This window comes from Penaeus vannamei, chromosome 10 (genome assembly GCF_042767895.1).
Source record: "Penaeus vannamei isolate JL-2024 chromosome 10, ASM4276789v1, whole genome shotgun sequence".
NCBI lineage: Eukaryota > Metazoa > Arthropoda > Malacostraca > Decapoda > Penaeidae > Penaeus > Penaeus vannamei.
Window position 1 is genome coordinate 20,440,449 of NC_091558.1, and position 20,961 is coordinate 20,461,409.

The 20,961-nt window shown below is 45.2% G+C and overlaps 1 protein-coding gene across 1 annotated transcript in view; it reads right to left on the bottom strand.

The window, feature by feature from the left end:
• The window catches only part of LOC113811867 (uncharacterized), a 338,243-nt gene extending 320,624 nt beyond the window's left edge, over positions 1-17,619 (bottom strand). Inside the window, exon 1 of the mRNA XM_070126439.1 lies at positions 16,278-17,619. Coding sequence (XP_069982540.1) covers positions 16,278-16,337 — 60 coding nt within the window. The 5' untranslated portion in view covers positions 16,338-17,619. The remainder of the gene's footprint in view (positions 1-16,277) is intronic.
• Between the last annotated feature and the right edge of the window lie 3,342 nt (positions 17,620-20,961).

The following is a 20,961-nucleotide window of genomic DNA, read 5'->3' on the forward strand; positions in this document are numbered from 1 at the left end:
AGTGGGTGGGCGGAGGGAGGACGAGGGGAGATATATATATTTTTCTTTCTTTCTTTTATCAATAAAATTTTTCTTTTTTCACTTTCTTTTTCTTTCAATTTTTTTTCTTAACTATTAATTCCAGACACACCTAAGCAAACAGCCACGCACGTGCAGATATACACAAACGTCCCCTCTGTCTGCTTCCCGAGATGAAGAGAACTTCCTCGACCCCTCGTGATGACGTCAGAGTCTTGAGGGTTGCCAGGTATTCGAGCAACAGCATGTGGCAACGACCTGCAACATATGTCATGATGGAAGGTCGCCATATCTGCCGTTGCAAATTTTGTGGACCAGCAATCTACGACACAGCTTCTGTCGCGGTAACTTGGGTTGGTTGGTTTTGAGCGCGCTGGGGGTTTGTCTGTTTGTCTGTCTGTCTGTTGGTCTGTTCTTTCTCTTTCTCTTTCTCTTTCTCTCTCTCTCTCTCTCTCTCTCTCTCTCTCTCTCTCTCTCTCTCTCTCTCTCTCTCTCTCTCTCTCTCTCTCTCTCTCTCTCTCTCTCTTTTCTTTGCTTATAGCTCGCATCTGTCTATTTATCTATTTAATTCATCTATTCATTCAAATTTTATTTCCATCTCACTCTCTATCCCTATCTCATCTCCGTTCTTATCTCTCTTTCTCCCTCCCTCCTCTCCCTCTGTCCCTTTCTATCTTCACCCTCTCTGTCTCAGTTCATTCTCTCCTCGACACACACAACTTCCGGGAATTTGCCTACCCCAACAAAGCCCAGCACGTACTCTCTCTCTCTCTCTCTCTCTCTCTCTCTCTCTCTCTCTCTCTCTCTCTCTCTCTCTCTCTCTCTCTCTCTCTCCCTCTCTCTCTCTCTCTCTCTCCCTCTCTCTCTCTCTCTCTCTCTCTCTCTCTCTCTCTCTCTCTCTCTCTCTCTCTCTCTCTCTCTCTCTCTCTCTCTCTCTCTCTCTCTCTCTCTCTCTCTCTCTCTCTCTCTCTCTCTCTCTCTCTCTCTCTCTCTCTCTCTCTCTCTCTCTCTCTCTCTCTCTCTCTCTCTCTCTCTCTCTCTCTCCCTCTCTCGCTCCCTCTCTCTCGCTCTCTCCCTCTCTCGCTCACTCTCTCTCTCCCTCTCTCCCTCTCTCGCTCTCTCTCCCTCTCTCTTTCTCTCTCTCTCTCCCTCTCTCTCTCTCTCTCTCTCTCTCTCTTCTCTCTCTCTCTCTCTCTCTCTCTCTCTCCCTCTCTCTCTCTCTCTCTCTCTCTCTCTCTCTCTCTCTCTCTCTCCTCTCTCTCTCTCTCTCTCTCTCTCTCTCTCTCTCTCTCTCTCTCTCTCTCTCTCTCTCTCTCTCTCTCTCTCTGCCTCTACTCTCTCTCTCTCTCTCTCTGCCTCTACTCTCTCTCTCTCTCTCTCTCTCTCTCTTTCTCTCTCTCTCCCTCTCTCTCTCTCTCTCTCTCTCTCTCCCTCTCTCTCTCCTCTCTCTCTCTCTCTCTCTCTCTCTCTCTCTCTTCCTCTCTCTCTCTCTCTCTCTCTCTCTCTCTCTTCCTCTCTAACAATCCCTCTCTCTCTCTCTCTCTCTCTCTTCCTCTCTAACAATCCCTCTCTCTCTCTCTCTCTCTCTTCCTCTCTAACAATCCCTCTCTCTCTCTCTCTCTCTCTCTTCCTCTCTCTCTCTCTCTCTCTCTCTCTCTCTCTCTCTCTCTCTCCCTCTCTCTCCTCTCTCTCTCTCTCTCTCTCTCTCTCTCTCTCTCTCTCTCTCTCTCTCTCTCTCTCTCTCTCTCTCTCTCTCTCTCTCTCCTCTCTCTCTCTCTCTCTCTCTCTCTCTCTCTCTGTCTCTCTCTCTCTCTCACACACACACACAACAACAACAGACTGTAACGGAGAATCAAAGTAGACACATATTTTACACACACACACATCGGCTCCCCCCACTGGCACCCCCACTCCGAAAAAGACAGACAAAAAATAATACTTCAATCTCCTACATATTTTTTCCCCTCTTCCTTAAAAAAAAAGAAAGAGAGAGAGAGAGAGAGAGAGAGAGAGAGAGAGAGAGAGAGAGAGAGAGAGAGAGAGAGAGAGAGAGAGAGAGAGAGAGAGAGAAAGAAACCTTCTTTACCCCCGGAAGCACCAATGGGAATATCGTCTCTTGTTTGTTTACGACGAGAGATCAAAGTGACATCTAGTGAGAGCGATAGTTACTAAGGATGCGATTTCGTTCTCGAGTACTTTCGCCACGTCTTTCGCTTCTTGAGGACTCTCGCCTTTGTGGTCTGCTTTTTGTAGGGTTTTGTGGGAAAAAATGTTAAAGAGGGAAAGAATATTTTTAGGTATTTGTTTTTGTTTTTTTTATGGTACGTGAGTAATGGGACTCGAAAGGGAGAGATAGAGATATAGATCGATAGACAGATAGATAGAGAGAGAGAGATGAGGGAGACAGAGAGAGAGAGAGAGAGAGAGAGAGAGAGAGAGAGAGAGAGAGAGAGAGAGAGAGAGAGAGAGAGAGAGAGAGAGAGAGAGAGAGAGAGAGAGAGAGAGAATGAGGGAATGAGCGGCAGAGATCAAGCGCGTAGTGAGCGGATCAAAGCAGGGAAGAGGAGGAGGAGGAGGAGGAGGAGGGGAGGAGGAGGAGGAGGAGGGGGTAGGGAAGCTGGCGGGGGAAGCAAAACCAGACTCTATTAACAAGATATAAGATGAATCATCAGCAACATCCCTCTCTTCTTGTTCTCTCTATCTCTCTCTACCTTTCTTCTTATTTTCCCTTCTTATTTTCCCTCTTCCATCTCCTTCCTCTCATGTCCCCTTCGCGTTCTCTCTTTATTTTCACCATTCTCTTCCTCTCCTTCCTTTCATCCTCCCTTCGCGTTCTCTCTTATTTTTCCCTCTCCCTTTGCTTCTTGATCCTTCCCCTCTCTCCCTCCTTCTTTTTTTTATTCTTCTCTTTCCCCTTCTTCTCCCCTTTCCTATCAATCAATTTATATTTTCCATACATCTCTCGTTGCCTTTTCTTCTTCTCCCTATTATACTCCTCTTCCTCCTTCCTTCCGTCCCTCCTTCCTCCTTCCTTCCGCCCCTCCTTCCTCCTTCCTTCCGCCCCTCCTTCCTCCTTCCTTCCGCCCCTCCTTCCTTCCGTCCCTCCTTCCTCCTTCCTTCCGCCCCTCCTTCCTCCTTCCTTCCATCCCTCCTTCCTCCTTCCTTCCGTCCCTCCTTCCTCCCTTTTTTCCCCTTCGTGCTGCCTCCCCTCGTGAACACCCCTGGACCCCTCCCTGCGCCCACCCCGATACCTCTTTCTACCCCCACTCAGCCCCCATCTCACCCCCACCATACGTCTACCCTGCGCCCGCCATACGCCCTTCCTAAGCTCACCGCACGCCCATCCTACGCTTGTCCTAGACCAATCCTGCGCCCACCCTCCGCCCATCCTATCACCCTACGCCCGTCTATCCTACCTAAGCCCCTGTCTCTGTCCCTTCCCTCAATCCACCCCAAGATTCCCCTTCCCCTCTTCATTGTCCTCCCCTCGTCTCCCCCTCGTCCCCCTACCCTCGTCCTCCTCACGCTCCGTCACTCCTCAACCTTCACGCGCTCCCTTTCCCCTCGTCCTCCCTCCCCCTCCCCTTCCCTTCGTCGTCCCCTTCTCCCTGTTGTCCTATCTCCCCTTCTCCTTGTGTCTCTCCTCTCTCTTACCTTTATCCCCTTCCTCTCACCTCCCTCCTCCCCCTTCCTCTCCCTCCTCCTCTCTCTCTTCTCTCTTATCTCTTTCCCCTTCCTCCCTTCCTTTCCCCCTCTTCCTCTCCCTCCTCCTCCTCTCTCCCCCTACTCCTCTCTCCCCTTCTCCCTCCCTCTCTCCCCGTCCTCCTCTTCTACCTCTCCCCCCTCTTTTCTCCCCCTTCCCCTCTTCACTCCTCTCCCCCTTTTTTCTCTCCCTCTTCCTCTCCCGTCCTCCCCTCCCCCCCCCCTCCACGCTTGCAAGTCAACATCAAATCACAAACATGAGAGCCGATGTTTTCATCCGAACCATTATCACTAATCCATTGTTGCTCTTGTTGCATGCCTCTCCCACTCTCCCCTCGTCATCCCTCTCCCCTCTGCCCCTGCCTCTCTCCCCTCTGCCCCTCCCTTTCCGTTTTCCTTCTACTTCTCTCCCCTCTGCTCTCCTCGCTCTTCTCTCGCTCTTCTGTTTCTGTCTTTGTCCCTCTCTCTCTCTCTCTTTCTCTGCCTCTTTCTCCCCTCTGCCCCTGCCTCTTTCTCTTTATCTTTCTGTCCGTCTCTTCCTCTCTACTTCTCTCTCCTCTGCTCTCCTCGCTCTTCCTCGCTTTCTGTTTCTGTCTTTGTCTCTCTCTCTCTCTCTCTCTCTCTCTCTCTCTTTCTCTTATTTTATTCTCTCTCTCTCTTTCTCTCTCTGTCTCTTCCTCCCCCTCTCTCTCTCTCTCTCTTTCTCTCTCTCTCTCTCTCTCTCTCTCTCTCTCTCTCTCTCTCTCTCTCTCTCTCTCTCTCTCTCTCTCTCTCTCTCTCTCTCTCTCTCTCTCTCTCTCTCTCTCTCTCTCTCTCTCTCTCTCTCTCCCCTCTCCTTTTTATGCTCTCTCATCCCCTTTCCCCTCTTTATCTCTCCTCTCCTGTTCCTCTGTGTCTATCCTCACCTCCCCTTTTCTATCTCCCCTTCCCCCTCTCCCCTTTCGCCCGCACATATAGAGAAGGAAGAAGAAAGTGATATACGTCAAGTCAAAGAGGTAGATAGATAGAAAGACAGACAGATAAATACGCACGCACACATACGCACACATACGCACACACACACACACACATACACGCACACACACACACACACACACACACACACACACACACACACACACACACACACACACACACACACACACACACACACACACACACACACACACACACACACACACACACACACACACACACACACACACACACACACACACACACACACACACACACACACACACACACACACCAGGTCGTTTCTCCTATTCCCTTCTCTTTACTTTGTTTCGTCCGTTTTCGTCTTTTTTCGTGTTTTCTTGTGCTCTCTTTGTCCGTCTATTTCTCTCTTTTTGTCTCTTTCTCTCCCTCTCTCTCTCTCTCTCTCTCTCTCTCTCTCTCTCTCTCTCTCTCTCTCTCTCTCTCTCTCTCTCTCTCTCTCTCTCTCTCTCTCTCTCTCTCTCTCTCTCTCTCTCTCTCTCTCTCTCTCTCTCTCTCTCTCTCTCTCTCTCCTCTCTCTCTCTCTCTCTCTCTCTCTCCCTCCTTCTCTCTCTCTCCCTCCTTCTCTCTCTCTCCCTCCTTCTCTCTCTCTCCCTCCTTCTCTCCCTTCCACCCTTCTCCTCCAACGCCTTCCACCCACCTACTCCCCCTCCCACCCTCCCTCCCATTTTTCTCCCCTCTCAAAAAAGTAAATGAATAAATGAATAAATGCAAAACAAAACAAAAGAAAAAAAAAATATAAATAACAAGAAATCCACATCTTCAACCCCTCCCCTCCCCCCCACATCTCCCCCACCTCCAAAAGAACACCCATTGACACCCATCTCAAAAAAAAAAGAAAAAAAAGAAAACAAAAGAAGAAAAAAAAACATAGACACCAAGACCTAAACATTTTCAACCCCCTCCCCCTCCCTCCCCCTCTCTCCCCCACCTCCCAAAGGACACCCATTGACTTCGCATCGCCAATATCCACCCCATGAATGTTTTTGGACGCGAAGCTGATCCAATATCGCCAAAGCACGGCGAACCACGCACTATCTGCCTGTCACGTGATCGCATACGCACGCGAGGAGGGTATAAGTGGAGGGGGATGGGGTAGGGGGTAATAGGGGGGGAAGGATATGGGAGATGGGGGAGGGGGAGAGGTAGGGGGGAGGGTTTGGGGAAGGGGTAAGGAGAGGGAGAGGGGGAAGATGTAGAGGGAAGGGAAGGGAGAGGTAGAGGTAAGGAGAGACGAAAGGGAAATGAGAGGGATAAGGGGAGGGTGAGGAGAAGGAACAAGGAGATGGGACATAAAGGAGAGGAGGGAGAGGGAGAAAGTGAGGAAGGGAGGGCGAGGGGAAGGGGGAGAGAACGGGAATAAGAGTTGAGATAAGAGGAGAGAGAGAGGATGGAGGTGGGAGTAAGGGGAGGAAGGAGATGCAAGGTAAAATGAGAAGGAGTGGCTGAAGGGAAATGGTGATAAAAAGGAGGAAGAAGACAGGGAAGGAGGAAATGTGAGGGACAAGAAAAAGGGAAAGAGAAAAGGAAAAGGAAAACAGATGAACGAGGAAAAGTAAGGTGGAAGATAAAAAGGAGGAAATTGAACAAGTGAAAGTAAGGAGAGAGAGAGAGAACAGGAAGGGAGGCGAAGAACAAGTAAAGGCAAGGAGAGAGAGAACAGGAGGTGGGACGAAGAAGAAGAAGAGAAGAGAAAGAACAGGGTGGGAGGCGAAGAACAAGTAAAAGCAAAGAGAGAGAGAGAACAAGGGGAGGGGACGAAGAAGAAGAGAAGAGAGAGAACAGGGTGAGGGGCGAAGAACAAATAAAAGCAAGGAGAGAGAGAGACAAGAAGAGAGGAGAGAGAACAGGGTGGAGGGCAAAGAACAAATAAAAGCAAGGAGAGAGAGAGAGAGAAGAGAGAGAGAGAGAGAGAGAGAGAGAGAGAGAGAGAGAGAGAGAGAGAGAGAGAGAGAGAGAGAGAGAGAGAGAGAGAGAGAGAGCAAGGGGAGGGGGAAGGGGCGTCACTAGAACAGCCACCGAATCGACAAAGCACTCGACTCAGACTATGCTTTTGAACAGAAAGAAAAAAATATATCTACACTCGCACCGCATTATGACAATACTTACTCTCTCGTGTTTGGGCCGGAAGTGTGCTGTGTCTGGCTGGCGTGGTTTGTGTCTGTTGGTCTGTCTGTGGTCTTATTTGTGTGTCTGCCTCTTATCTCTTCTTTTATTCATGTGCATTTTGCTTTTATCTATACTGGGTGTGAATGTTTTTTATTTCTTTTTGTTTTGTTCTTTTTTCTCTATTTTTTCGTTGCAATGCGACTTTATTTTGTTTTTTTATTCATTATATGCTCTCTCAATTTATCTATCGTTCTATCTCTCTCTCTCTCTCTCGCTCTCTCTCGCTCTCTCTCTCTCTCTCTCTCTCTCTCTCTCTCTCTCTCTCTCTCTCTCTCTCTCTCTCTCTCTCTCTCTCTCTCTCTCTCTCTCACTATCTCTTTCTATCCCTCTTTCTCTCTCTCTCTCTCGCTCGCTCGCTCTCTCTCTACCTAGCTATCCATCTTTATCTCTCTCTCTCTCTCTCTCCCTCTCTCCCTGTCGCTCTCTCTCCATCTGTTTATCTATCTTTATCTGTGTGTGTGTGTGTGTGTATATATATATATAAATATATATATATATGTATATATATATTTATATATATATATATATATATATATATATATATATATATATATATATATATATATATATATATATATATATATATATATATATATATATATATATATATCCCTATATGTGTATACATTTACATATATATATATAAATATATATATATATATATATCCTATTAAATTCTCTCTCTCCCCATCCCTCCCCTCACCGAAGCCATCCCTCTCCATCCCTCTCCTCCCTCCATCCCTCTCTCCCCATCCATCCCTCTGTCCCCCCTCTCCACCCTCTCCTCCCTCCCCATCCCTCCCTCTCTACCGCTCACACCTCCACGAGCGAGAGAATCCCTCCTCTCACCAGATAACGAATTCGCTCAGTTCCGCCAATCACAACCGCCGTGTAATCTATAGAAATGATTCGCTGTGATCCGAAAACAGACGACCCCGTATTGTGTCTCTCCCTCTGCCGTATATTCTCTCTTTCGCTTTTAATGGGCGATTCGTCTCATAGTAGATATGCTATGGTTAATTGCATCCGTGTGTATAGGTGTGTGTGGAGGCGATACTGTGCTGCACGAACGGTGGCTATGCAAAGGTATATTACTCGCGTACAGTACGTATATGTTTTTTAACTATGGCTATCTATTTGTCTGTCTACCCATCTATCTGTCAATTTATCTTTCTATATATCTATGTCTGCATCTGTATCTGCACGGGTCTGTTTTTTTTCTGTCTGTCCGTCAACACAAAGATAAAATTGTTGCAGTTTTATTATATATAGATAGATAGAGAGGGAGAGAGAGAGAGAAAGAGAGAGAAAGAGAGAGAAAGAGAGAGAGAGAGAGAGAGAGAGAGACAGAGAGAGAGAGAGAGAGAGAGAGAGAGACAGAGAGAGAGAGAGAGTATAGTACTAAAGTTTTGATCTCTCTCTCTCTCTCTCTCTCTCTCTCTCTCTCTCTCTCTCTCTCTCTCTCTCTCTCTCTCTCTCTCTCTCTCTCTCTCTCTCTCTCCTCTCTCTCTCTCTCTCTCTCTCGCTCTCTCTCTCTCTCTCTCTCTCTCTCTCTCTCTCTCTCTCTCTCTCTCTCTCTATCTCTCTCTCTTTAATAGACGCATTATTTTCGTTTATTTTGGCAATTTTGTGATGTTCAGTCTCTGTACATTGATTAGACTGATATATTTCAAATAAATGTGTCTCCGTTTTGTGTTTGTGTTTGACCTTACATATAGTATATAGATCGATAGACAGTTAGACACAGATAGATATGCAGTAGGTAGATAGATAAAGATAGATAGATAGATAGAGAGAGAGATAAACTGGTGGATGCACTGATGGATAAGTAAAAAAAAGATGGAGAGACAGACGTAGACAGATAGACAGATGGATAGATAGATAGGTGTATGTACTGATAGACAAATAATAAAAAAAGTTATAAGGTAGAATCGCACATACATAGACAGAGAGATTGACAAACAGATGGAAACAAACACAGAACATTGAAATCCATACAGACATGCATTCACACTCACACAAAGATCTAATTATTTCTCACTTGAAGAAATTGTGGCTTCATTAATCACCCCCCCCCCTCAGAAAACATAGATAAGAGAGGGGGTGTTCTCGAAAATATAGAAAAGGAAAAATAGACTAATGAAAAATAGATTATCATAAAGGCAAAAAAGCCATAAGAAAACGTGACAATGCAGAAATTATACAAATATAATATATAAAAAAAACACAAAAACAAATAAGGATAATAATAATAGTAATAAGAAACAGATAAAAAAAATCATAATAATATAGAGTATAAAAAAAAATGCCAATCAAAAAGCACGAGAAAAACAAAAATAAATTAATAAACAGAAATACTTGGCATTTTTGGCTAGCCTCCCGCGTCCGAACACTTCCTCCTCCGCCGAGCTGCTCCCATTATGAATATGTAAAAATAGAACTCGTCCGCATTCTTTCGCCGCGACTTCGATCGATTGCGGAACCATTATGCGATTCCTCTGCCAGTCATTCGGACGCGGCGAAGGGAGTCCCGAGGGAGGTGGGGGGAGAGGAGGGAGGTGGAGGGGGAGGTTGGGGGCTGAGGGAAGGAGGTGGGGGTGAGGGAAGGAGGTGGGGGTGAGGGAGGGAGGGAGGAAGGGAGGGAGGGAGAGATAGATAGAGAAATAGAGAGACAGATACATGGATGGATGGATGGATGGATAGATAGATAGATAGATAGATAGAGATAGAGAGAGATAGAGCGATAGAGAGAGGGAGAGAGAGAGAGAGAGAGAGAGAGAAAGAGAGAGAGAGATAGAGCGATAGAGAGAGGGAGAGAGAGAGAGAAAGAAAAAAAACAGCATTTCTAATTATGATCCGATCTATTTTTTTTCCCTACGAGGGTTCTTGGAGTGAAAGAACCACTCAGTCTCATCCTGGATCGAACAGCTGATCCGGATGACCAACCGCACTCCAACCACGTGACCCAAGAGCCATGGACAACCCACCTATAAAATTCCATCACGATCCGCCTGTAACTTTTCGCTTGATTCTAATTTTCTAAGAGAAAGAAAGAAAGAAGGAAGAGAAAAAAGAAGGAAAAAGAAAGAAAGAAGGAAGAGAAAAAAGAAGGAAAATGAAAGAAAAAGAAATGTGTATGTGGGGGTGGGGGTGAGTTGTTTGTGTGTGTGTGTGTGTGTGTGTGTGTGTGTGTGTGTGTGTGTGTGTGCTTGCGTGTATGTGTGTGTGTATGTGTGTGTAAAGAAAGAGAGATAGAGAGAGTGGTCAGGGGAAACCTACTCTCATTATCTATATCTATTTATCTACCCATCTGTACACACACGCACATATATATATAAATAAATATATATATATATATATATATATATATATATATATATATATATATATATATATATATATATATATATATATATATATATATATATATATGTATGTATACGTATGTATGTATACTAGCTTCGTGATCTAATAGCCGGAAGAGAAACGCTTTACTCGAACCAAAAAAAATAAAAATAAAAAAAGAAAATAAAAAAAGAAATAATAATAATAATGGTAATAACATATGATTCGGGTATCGAAGTGACGTCATAATGAAATCTGAACTATCTCTGTTTTGCTTTCCTCTTGATGCAGCTTAAGTAAGATTGATAAAAACGAAACTTCTATAATGAATATAATGAAAGTGGGAGTCAGACAGCATGACATATACGCATATAATCGCCTTTAAGTATATTCATAAGATATCAGCTGATTACTGTAACTGCTATTTTGATTAATGATAGTGATATATATGATGGTTATGATAATGAAAATGAGAATAATAGGAATGGTGATAAAGCATTTGTTTCAATTACTTTGATATTACCAATATATTATGTGTATAACGTGTATGCATATATACGATATCTATAAGAAATGCAGTATAGTAAATATACATAATGTTTATAAAACATAATATAGTCTTTCCCAAAACCCTAAACACATAAATATAACTTAATAAAGAATATTCATATGGTATCATTTATATGGTATCATTTAACTGGATACAACAATTGTTACCGGTACAACCTTACACTGTAAAAAATATATTAGTTTGGGCTGTAGATCTACGCATTCATGGCAGCGATAGAGATAGAGATAAAAAGATAGAGAGGGAGAGGGAGAGGGAGAGAGAAAGAGAGAGAAAGAGAGAGAGAAATATAGATAGATAGATAGAGAGAGAGAGAGAGGTGGGGGGAGAGAGAGAGAGAGAGAGAGAGAGAGAGAGAGAGAGAGAGAGACAGAGTGAGAGGGAGAGAGAGAGAGAGAGAGAGAGAGAGAGAGAGAGAGAGAGAGAGGTGGGGGGGAGGAGGAGGGGAGAGAAAGAGAGAGAGAGAGAGAGAGAGAGAGAGAGAGAGAGAGAGAGAGAGAGAGAGAGAGAGAGAGAGAGAGAGAGAGAGAGAGAGAGAGAAGAGAGAGAGAGAGAGAGAGAGAGAGAATAATCACACAATAACAGCAATCACCATCCACCATCGCTCTTGGCATCACCATGACAACCAACCCTATCCCAGACGCAGCTTTTCAAAAAGTGTTCACTCAGCGTTCATAGGCATAAATAACTATAATAACGTTCGCAGCAGCATGAGCGACATTTCAGTCACCGGGTTGGCATTAACACACAAGCTTAATAAAATCAACAGCGGGTGGAATGCTGACCCGGGGATCCTGTGATAATGTTCAGCGGCGTAACAGGATGTTCCTATTGATGGCGCAGGTACAGATGCATTGGGCATTGGGGTGGGGAGTGGGGGGGGGATGGGGCGTCGGGGTGTTCCTGTGGGTGGGTGGGGGATGGGGGGATGGGGTGGCGGGGTGTTCCTGTGGGTGGGGTGGGGGGGCGGCGGGGGTGTTCCTGTGGGTGGGGTGGGGGTGGGGGGATGGGGCGGCGGGGTGTTCCTGTGTATATCCTGGCTAGGTCATAGTCGGGCTGTGTGGGGTAGGTTTATGTGTTGTGGTGTATTTTTTTGGTTCTCTCTCTCTCTCTTTCTCTCGCTCTTTCTTTCTCTGCTAGTGTATGTGTGTTTCATTTGTCTGTCTAATGGTATGTGTTTCTCTTTGTATCTGTTTGTCTGTCAGTCTGTCCTCCTCCTCCTCTTCCTCCCTCCTTTCCTCCATTTTCTTCCTTTTCCTCTTCCCTGTCTCTACCTCCCCTCCCTCCTTTCTACCATTCCTCTCTTCCTTCCTTCCCATCCTTCCTCTCCCCCTCCCACCCATCCACCCTCCCTCCCCACCCTCCCTCCCTCCCTCCCCACCCTCCCTCCCTCCCTCCCCATCCTCCTTCCACAAGACAAGAAGGAAAAAAAAATCAAATTCTTGGGAGTAAATTTTGCATCCCTTCAAACAGTGTCTGGCTGACAGTGTGCGTTGGATGAAAGCGTGGGTTTATAATCGGATGCTTGGGATCGTCATCAAAATAGTTGTGTCTATTTATAAAGTGTCCCGCCTATTTTTTTTTTTTTTTTTTTTTTTTTTTTTTTTTTTTTTTTTTTTTAAGTCCGGCCTCGTGTTGCCTTGATACACTCGCATAGTTGGGATGCAAGACGAATCGGTTGTTGAGAAAATGAAGTAAGAAAAAGCAAAAAGGAAAAAAAAAAACATTTCGATATAATTGGCTATGATAATAATATAAACAACTGCAATGATAATTAAGTTATTTTTAATTAATGGTAGGTGAAAAAAGACACAATTCTAGCGTGAGGACCAGAAAATATCCTCAAAAATATCTTTACAAAAATTTCCACTTTCAAACGTAATCAGAAAAGGCAAAATCTTTTGATTATTATAACTGTTGTTGTTGTTGTTGTTGTTGCATTTTGAGGTTGTTTGCCTTCCGCTGTTGTTATTGTTGTTGTTCTTGCTGTTGTATATAATTTGTTTACGATGGGGTTGACAAAAGTGATATTTCATATTTTGTTGATGCTTATAATAATGACGACAATATTACTTACGAAATTCATGATATAATAACAATAATAACAATGATAATGACAATGGTAATAACAGTAATGACACATAATAACAATAATAACAAAATAATAACAATGATAATGAATTACTACTACTATTACTAATAATGATATTAATAACAATAAAAAAGGATGATAGCCAAAAAGATGATAATAACACTATTAATGATGATAATAATAAAAATGAAAGTGATGATAATAACTATATCAGTGATGAAAATAATAACATTAATGATGGAAATAATAGTAATAACGAATAATAGCGATGATAATAATGATAATAACAATAACAATAAAAAGGATCATGACAATGACAGTAATGATAATAATAATAATATTAATAGTAATGGTAATGATAATGATAATAATAATGATAACAGTAATGATTATAATACTGGTAATAATAATAACAATAATAGTAATAATGAAAATATTGATAACAATAGCGATAACAGTAATAAGAGTAACAATAAAAAGATGATAATGATAATAACCTTAGCAATGATAGTCATGATAATGTACACAGTATTCATCAGATGATTATAAACAGAACAATAATGATAACAAAAACACTAGTATTAACACCTAGTGATAATAGTAATTACATTGATAATGATAAAAGTAATAACAACAACAACAATAACAGCAACAATAATAGTATCTATAAAAATGAATAATAATAATAATAATAATAATAATAATAATAATAATAATAATAATAATAGTAATAATGATAATAATGATAATGATAATAATAATGATGATGATGATAATAATAATAATAATAATGATAATAATAATGATAATAATAATAATAATAATAATAATAATAATAATAATAATAATAATAATAATGATAATAATAATAATAATAATAATAATAATAATAATGATAATAATAATAATAATAATAATAATAATGATAATAATAATAATAATAATAATAATAATAATAATAATATTAATATTAATGGTAGAATTAATAATAATAAGAAGAAGAAATAAGAAAATGATAAAAGAACTAGCAATGAGTAAATATAACAACAATATTAATGATGGAAATACTTATAATATTAGTAGTAATTGTTATTGTTCAATCGTATCTGTGATGAACCAGAACAGAATAAAAATAACATTGATAATGGAAATGTTGATAATAATGACGATGATGATGATGATGATGATTGATGATGATGATGATGATGATGATGAGGAGGAGGAGGAGGAGGATGGAATGATAACAAGAACTATACTAGTAACAATGCTGGCAATAATGATAATAGTGATATCAATTGCAGTAGTAATTATAGTAACTATACTCGTAATACTAGTAGCAGTGGTAGAAGTGGAATGATAAAAATGATAATGATAATGATTATGATAGATATGCTAACAGTGGTTAACAGTAATAATGATAACAGCTGTAATATCAATGATAGTTAATGACAGTAATGATAATAATGATAACAATAATGAAAATAATAATAAAAATGATTTTAATAATCATTGGCAATAATAGTGATATTGATAATAACAACAATAACAATGCTAACAATAATAACAATAATTATGGTAGCAATGAAAATAGTAATAATAATGATAACAAAGATAATGATAATAATAATGATCATTATAATTATAACAATAATGCTGATGATAATAACAATAATAATGATGATAACAATAATAATAGTACTACTAATGATAATGGTGATAATGATAACAATAACAACTATAATAATAACAATTATGATGATGATGATGATGATGGTGATAATAACAATAACTAATAATAAAACGAACAAGTACACCAATGATAATTACAATAATACTCTTGAAAGCGAAAAACACAACAAAATAGTCATAATGAAATATAGAAAAGCCACGAATGAGAATGAATATCTTCACAATACAAGAAATGTATTTGAACGGTTTCAATTCTATCTTCGCCAGGCAGATATAATCGAAACCGGTCAAATGCATCTCTTGTATTGTGAAGATATTCATTCTCATTCATACCTTTTCTACATTTGTCAACATGAATAGGGTTCATAATGAAATGTGCAATAATAATAGCAGTTGTATTGTTGTTGTTTTTTTAAAGCGGTAGTAGTAGTAACAGCAGTAGAAGTAAAAGGGTGTTATGACTTGATTGATGACAATGGGACTCAGGGTCTATAAATAGCAGTTGTAGTAGTAGTAGTGTTAAGAGGGGTAGTTGTGATAGTAGTAGAAGTAGTAGTTATAGTAACAGTATTAGTAGTGATAGTAGTAACAGCAGCAATAGTAATGGTGGTGGTGGTAGCGGTAGTAGTAGTAGTAGTAGCAGAAGTCGTAGTAACGGTAGTAAAGGTAGTAGTAGCAGTTGTTGTTGTAGTAGTAGTAGTAATTGTAGTAGAAGTAGTAGTAGTGGTAGTCGTAGTAGTAGCAGTAGTAGTTGTGGTAGTTGTAAAAGAAGCAGCAGTAGTAGTAGTATAGTAGTAGTAGTAGTAGACGTAATAGAAATAGTAGTAGTAGTAGCTAGAACAGTAGCAAAGACAACAATAATTGCTAACGTCATAATAATAAGAAGAAATAATAATGATAATAATAATAATAATAATAATAATAACAATAATAATAATAATAACAATAACAATAATAATAATAATAAAAATGATAATAATAATAACATCAATAATAATAATGATAATAATAATAATCATCATCATCATCATAATAATAATGATAATAATAATGATAATAATAATAATAATTATTATTATTATTATAATTATAACAATAAAAATGACCAAAAAGTGACCATACGCAGTACAACATACAACAGCAATAACCCTTTGAAAACCAACAAGAAAATAGCGATATCAACAACAGCATCAACACGAAATAGCACTCACACACACACGCAATGTCCATCCCGTAAGCAGCTCATGAGCATTTCCGAAATTGGTCGAAAGTAAAACGGAACAAACAGAGCATTAATTTTCCTCGCAGTCTAAAAATAGCAAAGTAAAAATGAGGAAGAGGATGACGGATAGACAGAGAGAGAGAGAGAGAGAGAGAGAGAGAGAGAGAGAGAGAGAGAGAGAGAGAGAGAGAGAGAGAGAGAGAGAGAGAGAGAGAGAGAGAGAGAGAGAGAGAGAGAGAGAAACGGAGATTAAGGGAAGAAGGAAAAGGGGAGAGAGAGAGAGAAATAGATGAAAGGGCTTTATATATATATATATATATATATATATATATATATATATATATATATATATATATATATATATATATATGTGTGTGTGTGTGTGTGTGTGTGTGTGTGTGTGTGTGTGTTTTTCTTTTTCTTTTCTTTCTTTTTTTCTTTATCTTATTTATTAATTTATTTATTTTTACTCCTACCTTTTTATTGGCGTTGGGTCTCGGCTGCTCCTGTTGCTGTTGCTGGTTCGTCGGTGCCATGGTTCGTGGGTCAGCGAGGAGGGGGGCGGGGTCGTGTGGTTCTGAGGTCCGTCGAGTGAAGGCGCTGGGTCCCTGTCACTACTCTCTCTTGAGGAACCGGCTCTCGTACTCCTGGAGGTGGCGGCGTGGGGGGCGGTGTCGGAGGTGCATCCTGACCTTCAGCAAGGAGGTGGGCCTTGGGCGGGGTCGGGGGCGGAGGGTGGGGCTGAGGGGGTGAGGAGGAGGGGGGTCTTTGGTTTGGGAGGTAGGGGGTGGAGGGAGGAGGAGGAGGAGGTTTTATTGAATGAGTAGGGGGGGAGGGAGGTATGGGAGATTAGGGGGGTCTTTTGGGCTGAGGGGAGGAGGGGAGAGGTCTCACGGGCAGCACCAAGCACTCGTGAGCAGTCTGTTGCTGATGTTGATGCTGTTTTACGCCTGTATTGATCACGAGGTGTTGCTTGGGGAGGAGGCGGCTTCGTTTTCGTGACCTTGCACAGTCAGGGGTCAAGTCAGGGGGTCAAGACCGAGGTTCGGCTAACACTACTGTACGTAAAAAATGGGTTTGGGAAGGGGCACTGCTCGAGATATTTCCGCTGGAGATATTCCTGTTTCTGAACGTGACACCTGTACTGTATGGGAGGACTGTCCGCCCGCTCACCGGACCATTAGCCTTGCAACCTATCCCTGCAAGAGGCCAGCGGCACTTCACTCCCGGCTCGGAGGCCCACGGCGCGCATTCTCTCGCCACGGGCTCCTAATGCACAATTCAGCAGGCGTCGAGCAGCGGGCCCGCGGGAGGAGCCTGCCTGGAGCCTGCTGGAGGGGGTTGTTCCACGGCTCGCACTGCCGAACAGGGCGCTCCCGCCACGCCTCCTGTTCCTCCTTCAGTGTCTCCTGCAGATCAATGCTTGGCCGAACTAGCACCGGGTCCAGCGGAGTGCCACACCACCTGTGACACCCAGCACCCTGCTCGCCCTCGTCACCCACGGAGTGCCAAGGTCGCCCCGAGGAGCCACAGGCAGTGCCGACGCTCGGACGCAAACAAGCATGTGCTGGAAGCGGCACTTGCTGGCATAGGCTCGACGCGATCTCAGGGGCGGCACTCGACGGCACTCGACATGACACTACAACTGGCCGTCGCCGCGTCCAAAGGAACACTTCAAACGTCCTCCCGACGGGCTGACACTCCAAACAGATCGATAATTACTTTTGCTTCGGGTACTGTGGGTGCGCGAGCCGAGGTTCGCCCGGGGTGTCCGCAGCTCACCAGAGTTGAGGGGAGACTGAGAGGGCAAAGCGGCGGCGGCGAGGGGACGAGGGGAGGGGAGGGGGGCGGCGAGCGGGGAGGCAAAGGGGAAGGCGGCACTCTCCCTCCGCCTCCCCCTCCCCTCCCCTTCTCCCCTCGGCCGCCCTTGCGTTCGCCGCCAGTACTGCCACCAGTCGCCGGGTGCCTCGCTGCCAGACGGAGTGCCTACAACGCCCTCTCGCCGACTCGCCTTTCCCTTTCGCGCTTTCGTCGCCCTCTTCCTCTGCTCTGCCCTCTTCTTATCCCTCTCTCTCCCTCCATTTTCTTAAAACGCAGGCGAAGTAGCAGGAGAGGAGGACGAGGAAGAGAGAAAGAAGGTGGCGAGTAGGGGAGGGAAAAGGAGAGTAGAGAGGAGAGGACTGAAGGTAGAAGAGGAGAGAAGAGAGGAGACCGAGAAGACAACAAGAAGAGAGAGGAAGAGAGATTCAAGTGCAGAAGGGATAAAGAGAGAATAGTGAAGGAAGGCGGAAGAGAGAGAGATGAGGGAAGACAGGGAGAGGAAAGGGAGAGAGGGAGGCAGGCAGGAGGAGGCGGGGGGGGGGGGGGGGTCAGAGAGCGCCACACCCCATATGGTCGCGTTCAGTCGAAGTGCCGGAGGGAAGGATGGGAGAGCCCAAGGGGAGGAGGCCTAAGGGAAGGAGGCCTAGGGGAAGGGAGGCCTAAGGGAAGGAGGCCTAAGGGAAAGATGCCTAAGGGAAGGAGGCCTAAGGGAAGGGAGGCCTAAGGGAAGGAGGCCTAAGGGAAGGGGGCCTAAGGGAAGGAGGCCTAAGGGAAGGAGGCCTAAGGGAAGGGGGCCTAAGGGAAGGAGGCCTAAGGGAAAGAGGCCGAAGGGAGGGAGGCCTAAGGGAAGGAGACCGAAGGGAAGGAGGCCTATGGGAAGGAGGCCTAAGGGTGGGAGGCCTAAGGGAAAGAGGCCTAAGGGAAGGGAGGCCTAAGGGATGGAGGCCTAAGGGAAGGAGGCCTAAAGGAAGGAGGCCTAAAGGAAGGAGGCCTAAGGGAAAGAGGCCTAAGGGAAAGAGGCCTAAGGGAAGGAGGCCTAAGGGAAACAGGTCTAAGGGAAGGAGGCCTAAGGGAAAGAGGTCTAAGGGAAGGAGGCCTAAGGGAGGGAGGCCTAAGGGAAAGATGCCTAAGGGAAGGAGGCCTAGGGGAAGGGAGGCCTAAGGGAAGGAGGCCTAAGGGAAGGGAGGCCTAAGGGATGGAGGCCTAAGGGAAGGAGGCCTAAAGGAAGGAGGCCTAAAGGAAGGAGGCCTAAAGGAAGGAGGCCTAAGGGAAAGAGGCCTAAGGGAAAGAGGCCTAAGGGAAGGAGGCCTAAGGGAAACAGGTCTAAGGGAAGGAGGCCTAAGGGAAAGAGGCCTAAGGGAAGGAGGCCTAAGGGAAAGAGGCCTAAGGGAAGGAGGCCTAAGGGAAGGGAGGCCTAAGGGAAAGAGGCCTAAGGGAAGGAGGCCTAAGGGAAAGAGGCCTAAGGGAAGGAGGCCTAAGGGAAGGGGGCCTAAGGGAAGGAGGCCTAAGGGAAAGAGGCCGAAGGGAGGGAGGCCTAAGGGAAGGAGACCGAAGGGAAGGAGGCCTATGGGAAGGAGGCCTAAGGGAAAGAGGCCTAAGGGAAGGGAGGCCTAAGGGATGGAGGCCTAAGGGAAGGAGGCCTAAGGGAAAGAGGCCTAAGGGAAGGAGGCCTAAGGGAAACAGGTCTAAGGGAAGGAGGCCTAAGGGAAGGAGGCCTAAGGGAAAGAGGTCTAAGGGAAGGAGGCCTAAGGGAAGGAGGCCTAAAGGAAGGAGGCCTAAAGGAAGGAGGCCTAAAGGAAGGAGGCCTAAGGGAAAGAGGCCTAAGGGAAGGAGGCCTAAGGGAAACAGGTCTAAGGGAAGGAGGCCTAAGGGAAGGAGGCCTAAGGGAAAGAGGTCTAAGGGAAGGAGGCCTAAGGGAAGGAGGCCTAAGGGAAAGATGCCTAAGGGAAGGAGGCCTAAGGGAGGAAGGCCTAAGGGAAGGAGGCCTAAGGGAAGGAGGCCTAAGGGAAGGAGGCCTAAGGGAAGGGAGGCCGAAGGGAAGGAGGCCTAAGGGAAAGAGGCCTAAGGGAAGGAGGCCTAAGGGAAGGAGGCCTAAGGGAAGGAGGCCTAAGGGGAGGAGGCCTAAGGGAAGAAGGCCTAAGGGAAAGAGGCCTAAGGGAAGGAGGCCGAAGGGAAGGAGGCCGAAGGGAAGGAGGCCTAAGGGAGGGAGGCCTAAGGGAAGGGAGGCCGAAGGGAAAGAGGCCTAAGGGAAGGAGGCCTAAGGGAAGGAGGCCTAAGGGGAGGAGGCCTAAGGGAAGGGAGGCCGAAGGGAAAGAGGCCTAAAGGAAGGAGGCCTAAGGGAAGACGGCCTAAAGGAAGGAGGCCTAAGGGAAGGGAGGCTTAAGGGAAAGAGGCCTAAGGGAAGGAGGCCGAAGGGAAGGAGGCCGAAGGGAAGGAGGCCGAAGGGAAGGAGGCCTAAGGGAAAGAGGCCTAAGGGAAGGAGGCCGAAGGGAAGGAGGCCGAAGGGAAGGAGGCCGAAGGGAAGGAGGCCTAAGGGAAAGAGGCCTAAGGGAAGGAGGCCTAAGGGGAGGAGGCCTAAGGGAAGGAGGCCTAAGGGAAGGAGGCCTAAGAGAAGGAGGCCTAAGGGAAGGGAGGCCGAAGGGAAGGAGGCCTAAGGGAAAGAGGCCTAAGGGAAGGAGGCCTAAGGGAAGGAGGCCTAATGGGAGGAGGCCTAAGGGAAGAAGGCCTAAGGGAAAGAGGCCTAAGGGAAGGAGGCCGAAGGGAAGGAGGCCGAAGGGAAGGAGGCCGAAGGGAAGGAGGCCTAAGGGAGGGAGGCCTAAGGGAAGGAGGCCTAAGGGAAGGAGGCCTAAGGGATGGAGGCCTAAGGGAGGGAGGCCTAAGGGAAGGAGGCCTAAGGGATGGAGGCCTAAGGGAAGGAGGCCTAAGGGAAGGAGGCCTAAGGGAAGGAGGCCTAAGGGAAGGGAGGCCGAAGGGAAGGAGGCCGAAGGGAAGGAGGCCGAAGGGAAGGAGGCCTAAGGGAGGGAGGCCTAAGGGAAGGAGGCCTAAGGGAAGGAGGCCTAAGGGAAGGAGGCCTAAGGGAGGGAGGCCTAAGGGAAGGAGGCCTAAGGGAGGGAGGCCTAAGGGAAGGAGGCCTAAGGGAAGGAGGCCTAAGGGAGGGAGGCCTAAGGGAAGGAGGCCTAAGGGATGGAGGCCTAAGGGAAAGAGGCCTAAGGGAAGGAGGCCTAAGGGAAGGAGGCCTAAGGGATGGAGGCCTAAGGGATGGAGGCCTAAGGGAAGGAGGCCTAAAGGAAGGAGGCCTAAAGGAAGGAGGCCTAAGGGAAAGAGGCCTAAGGGAAGGAG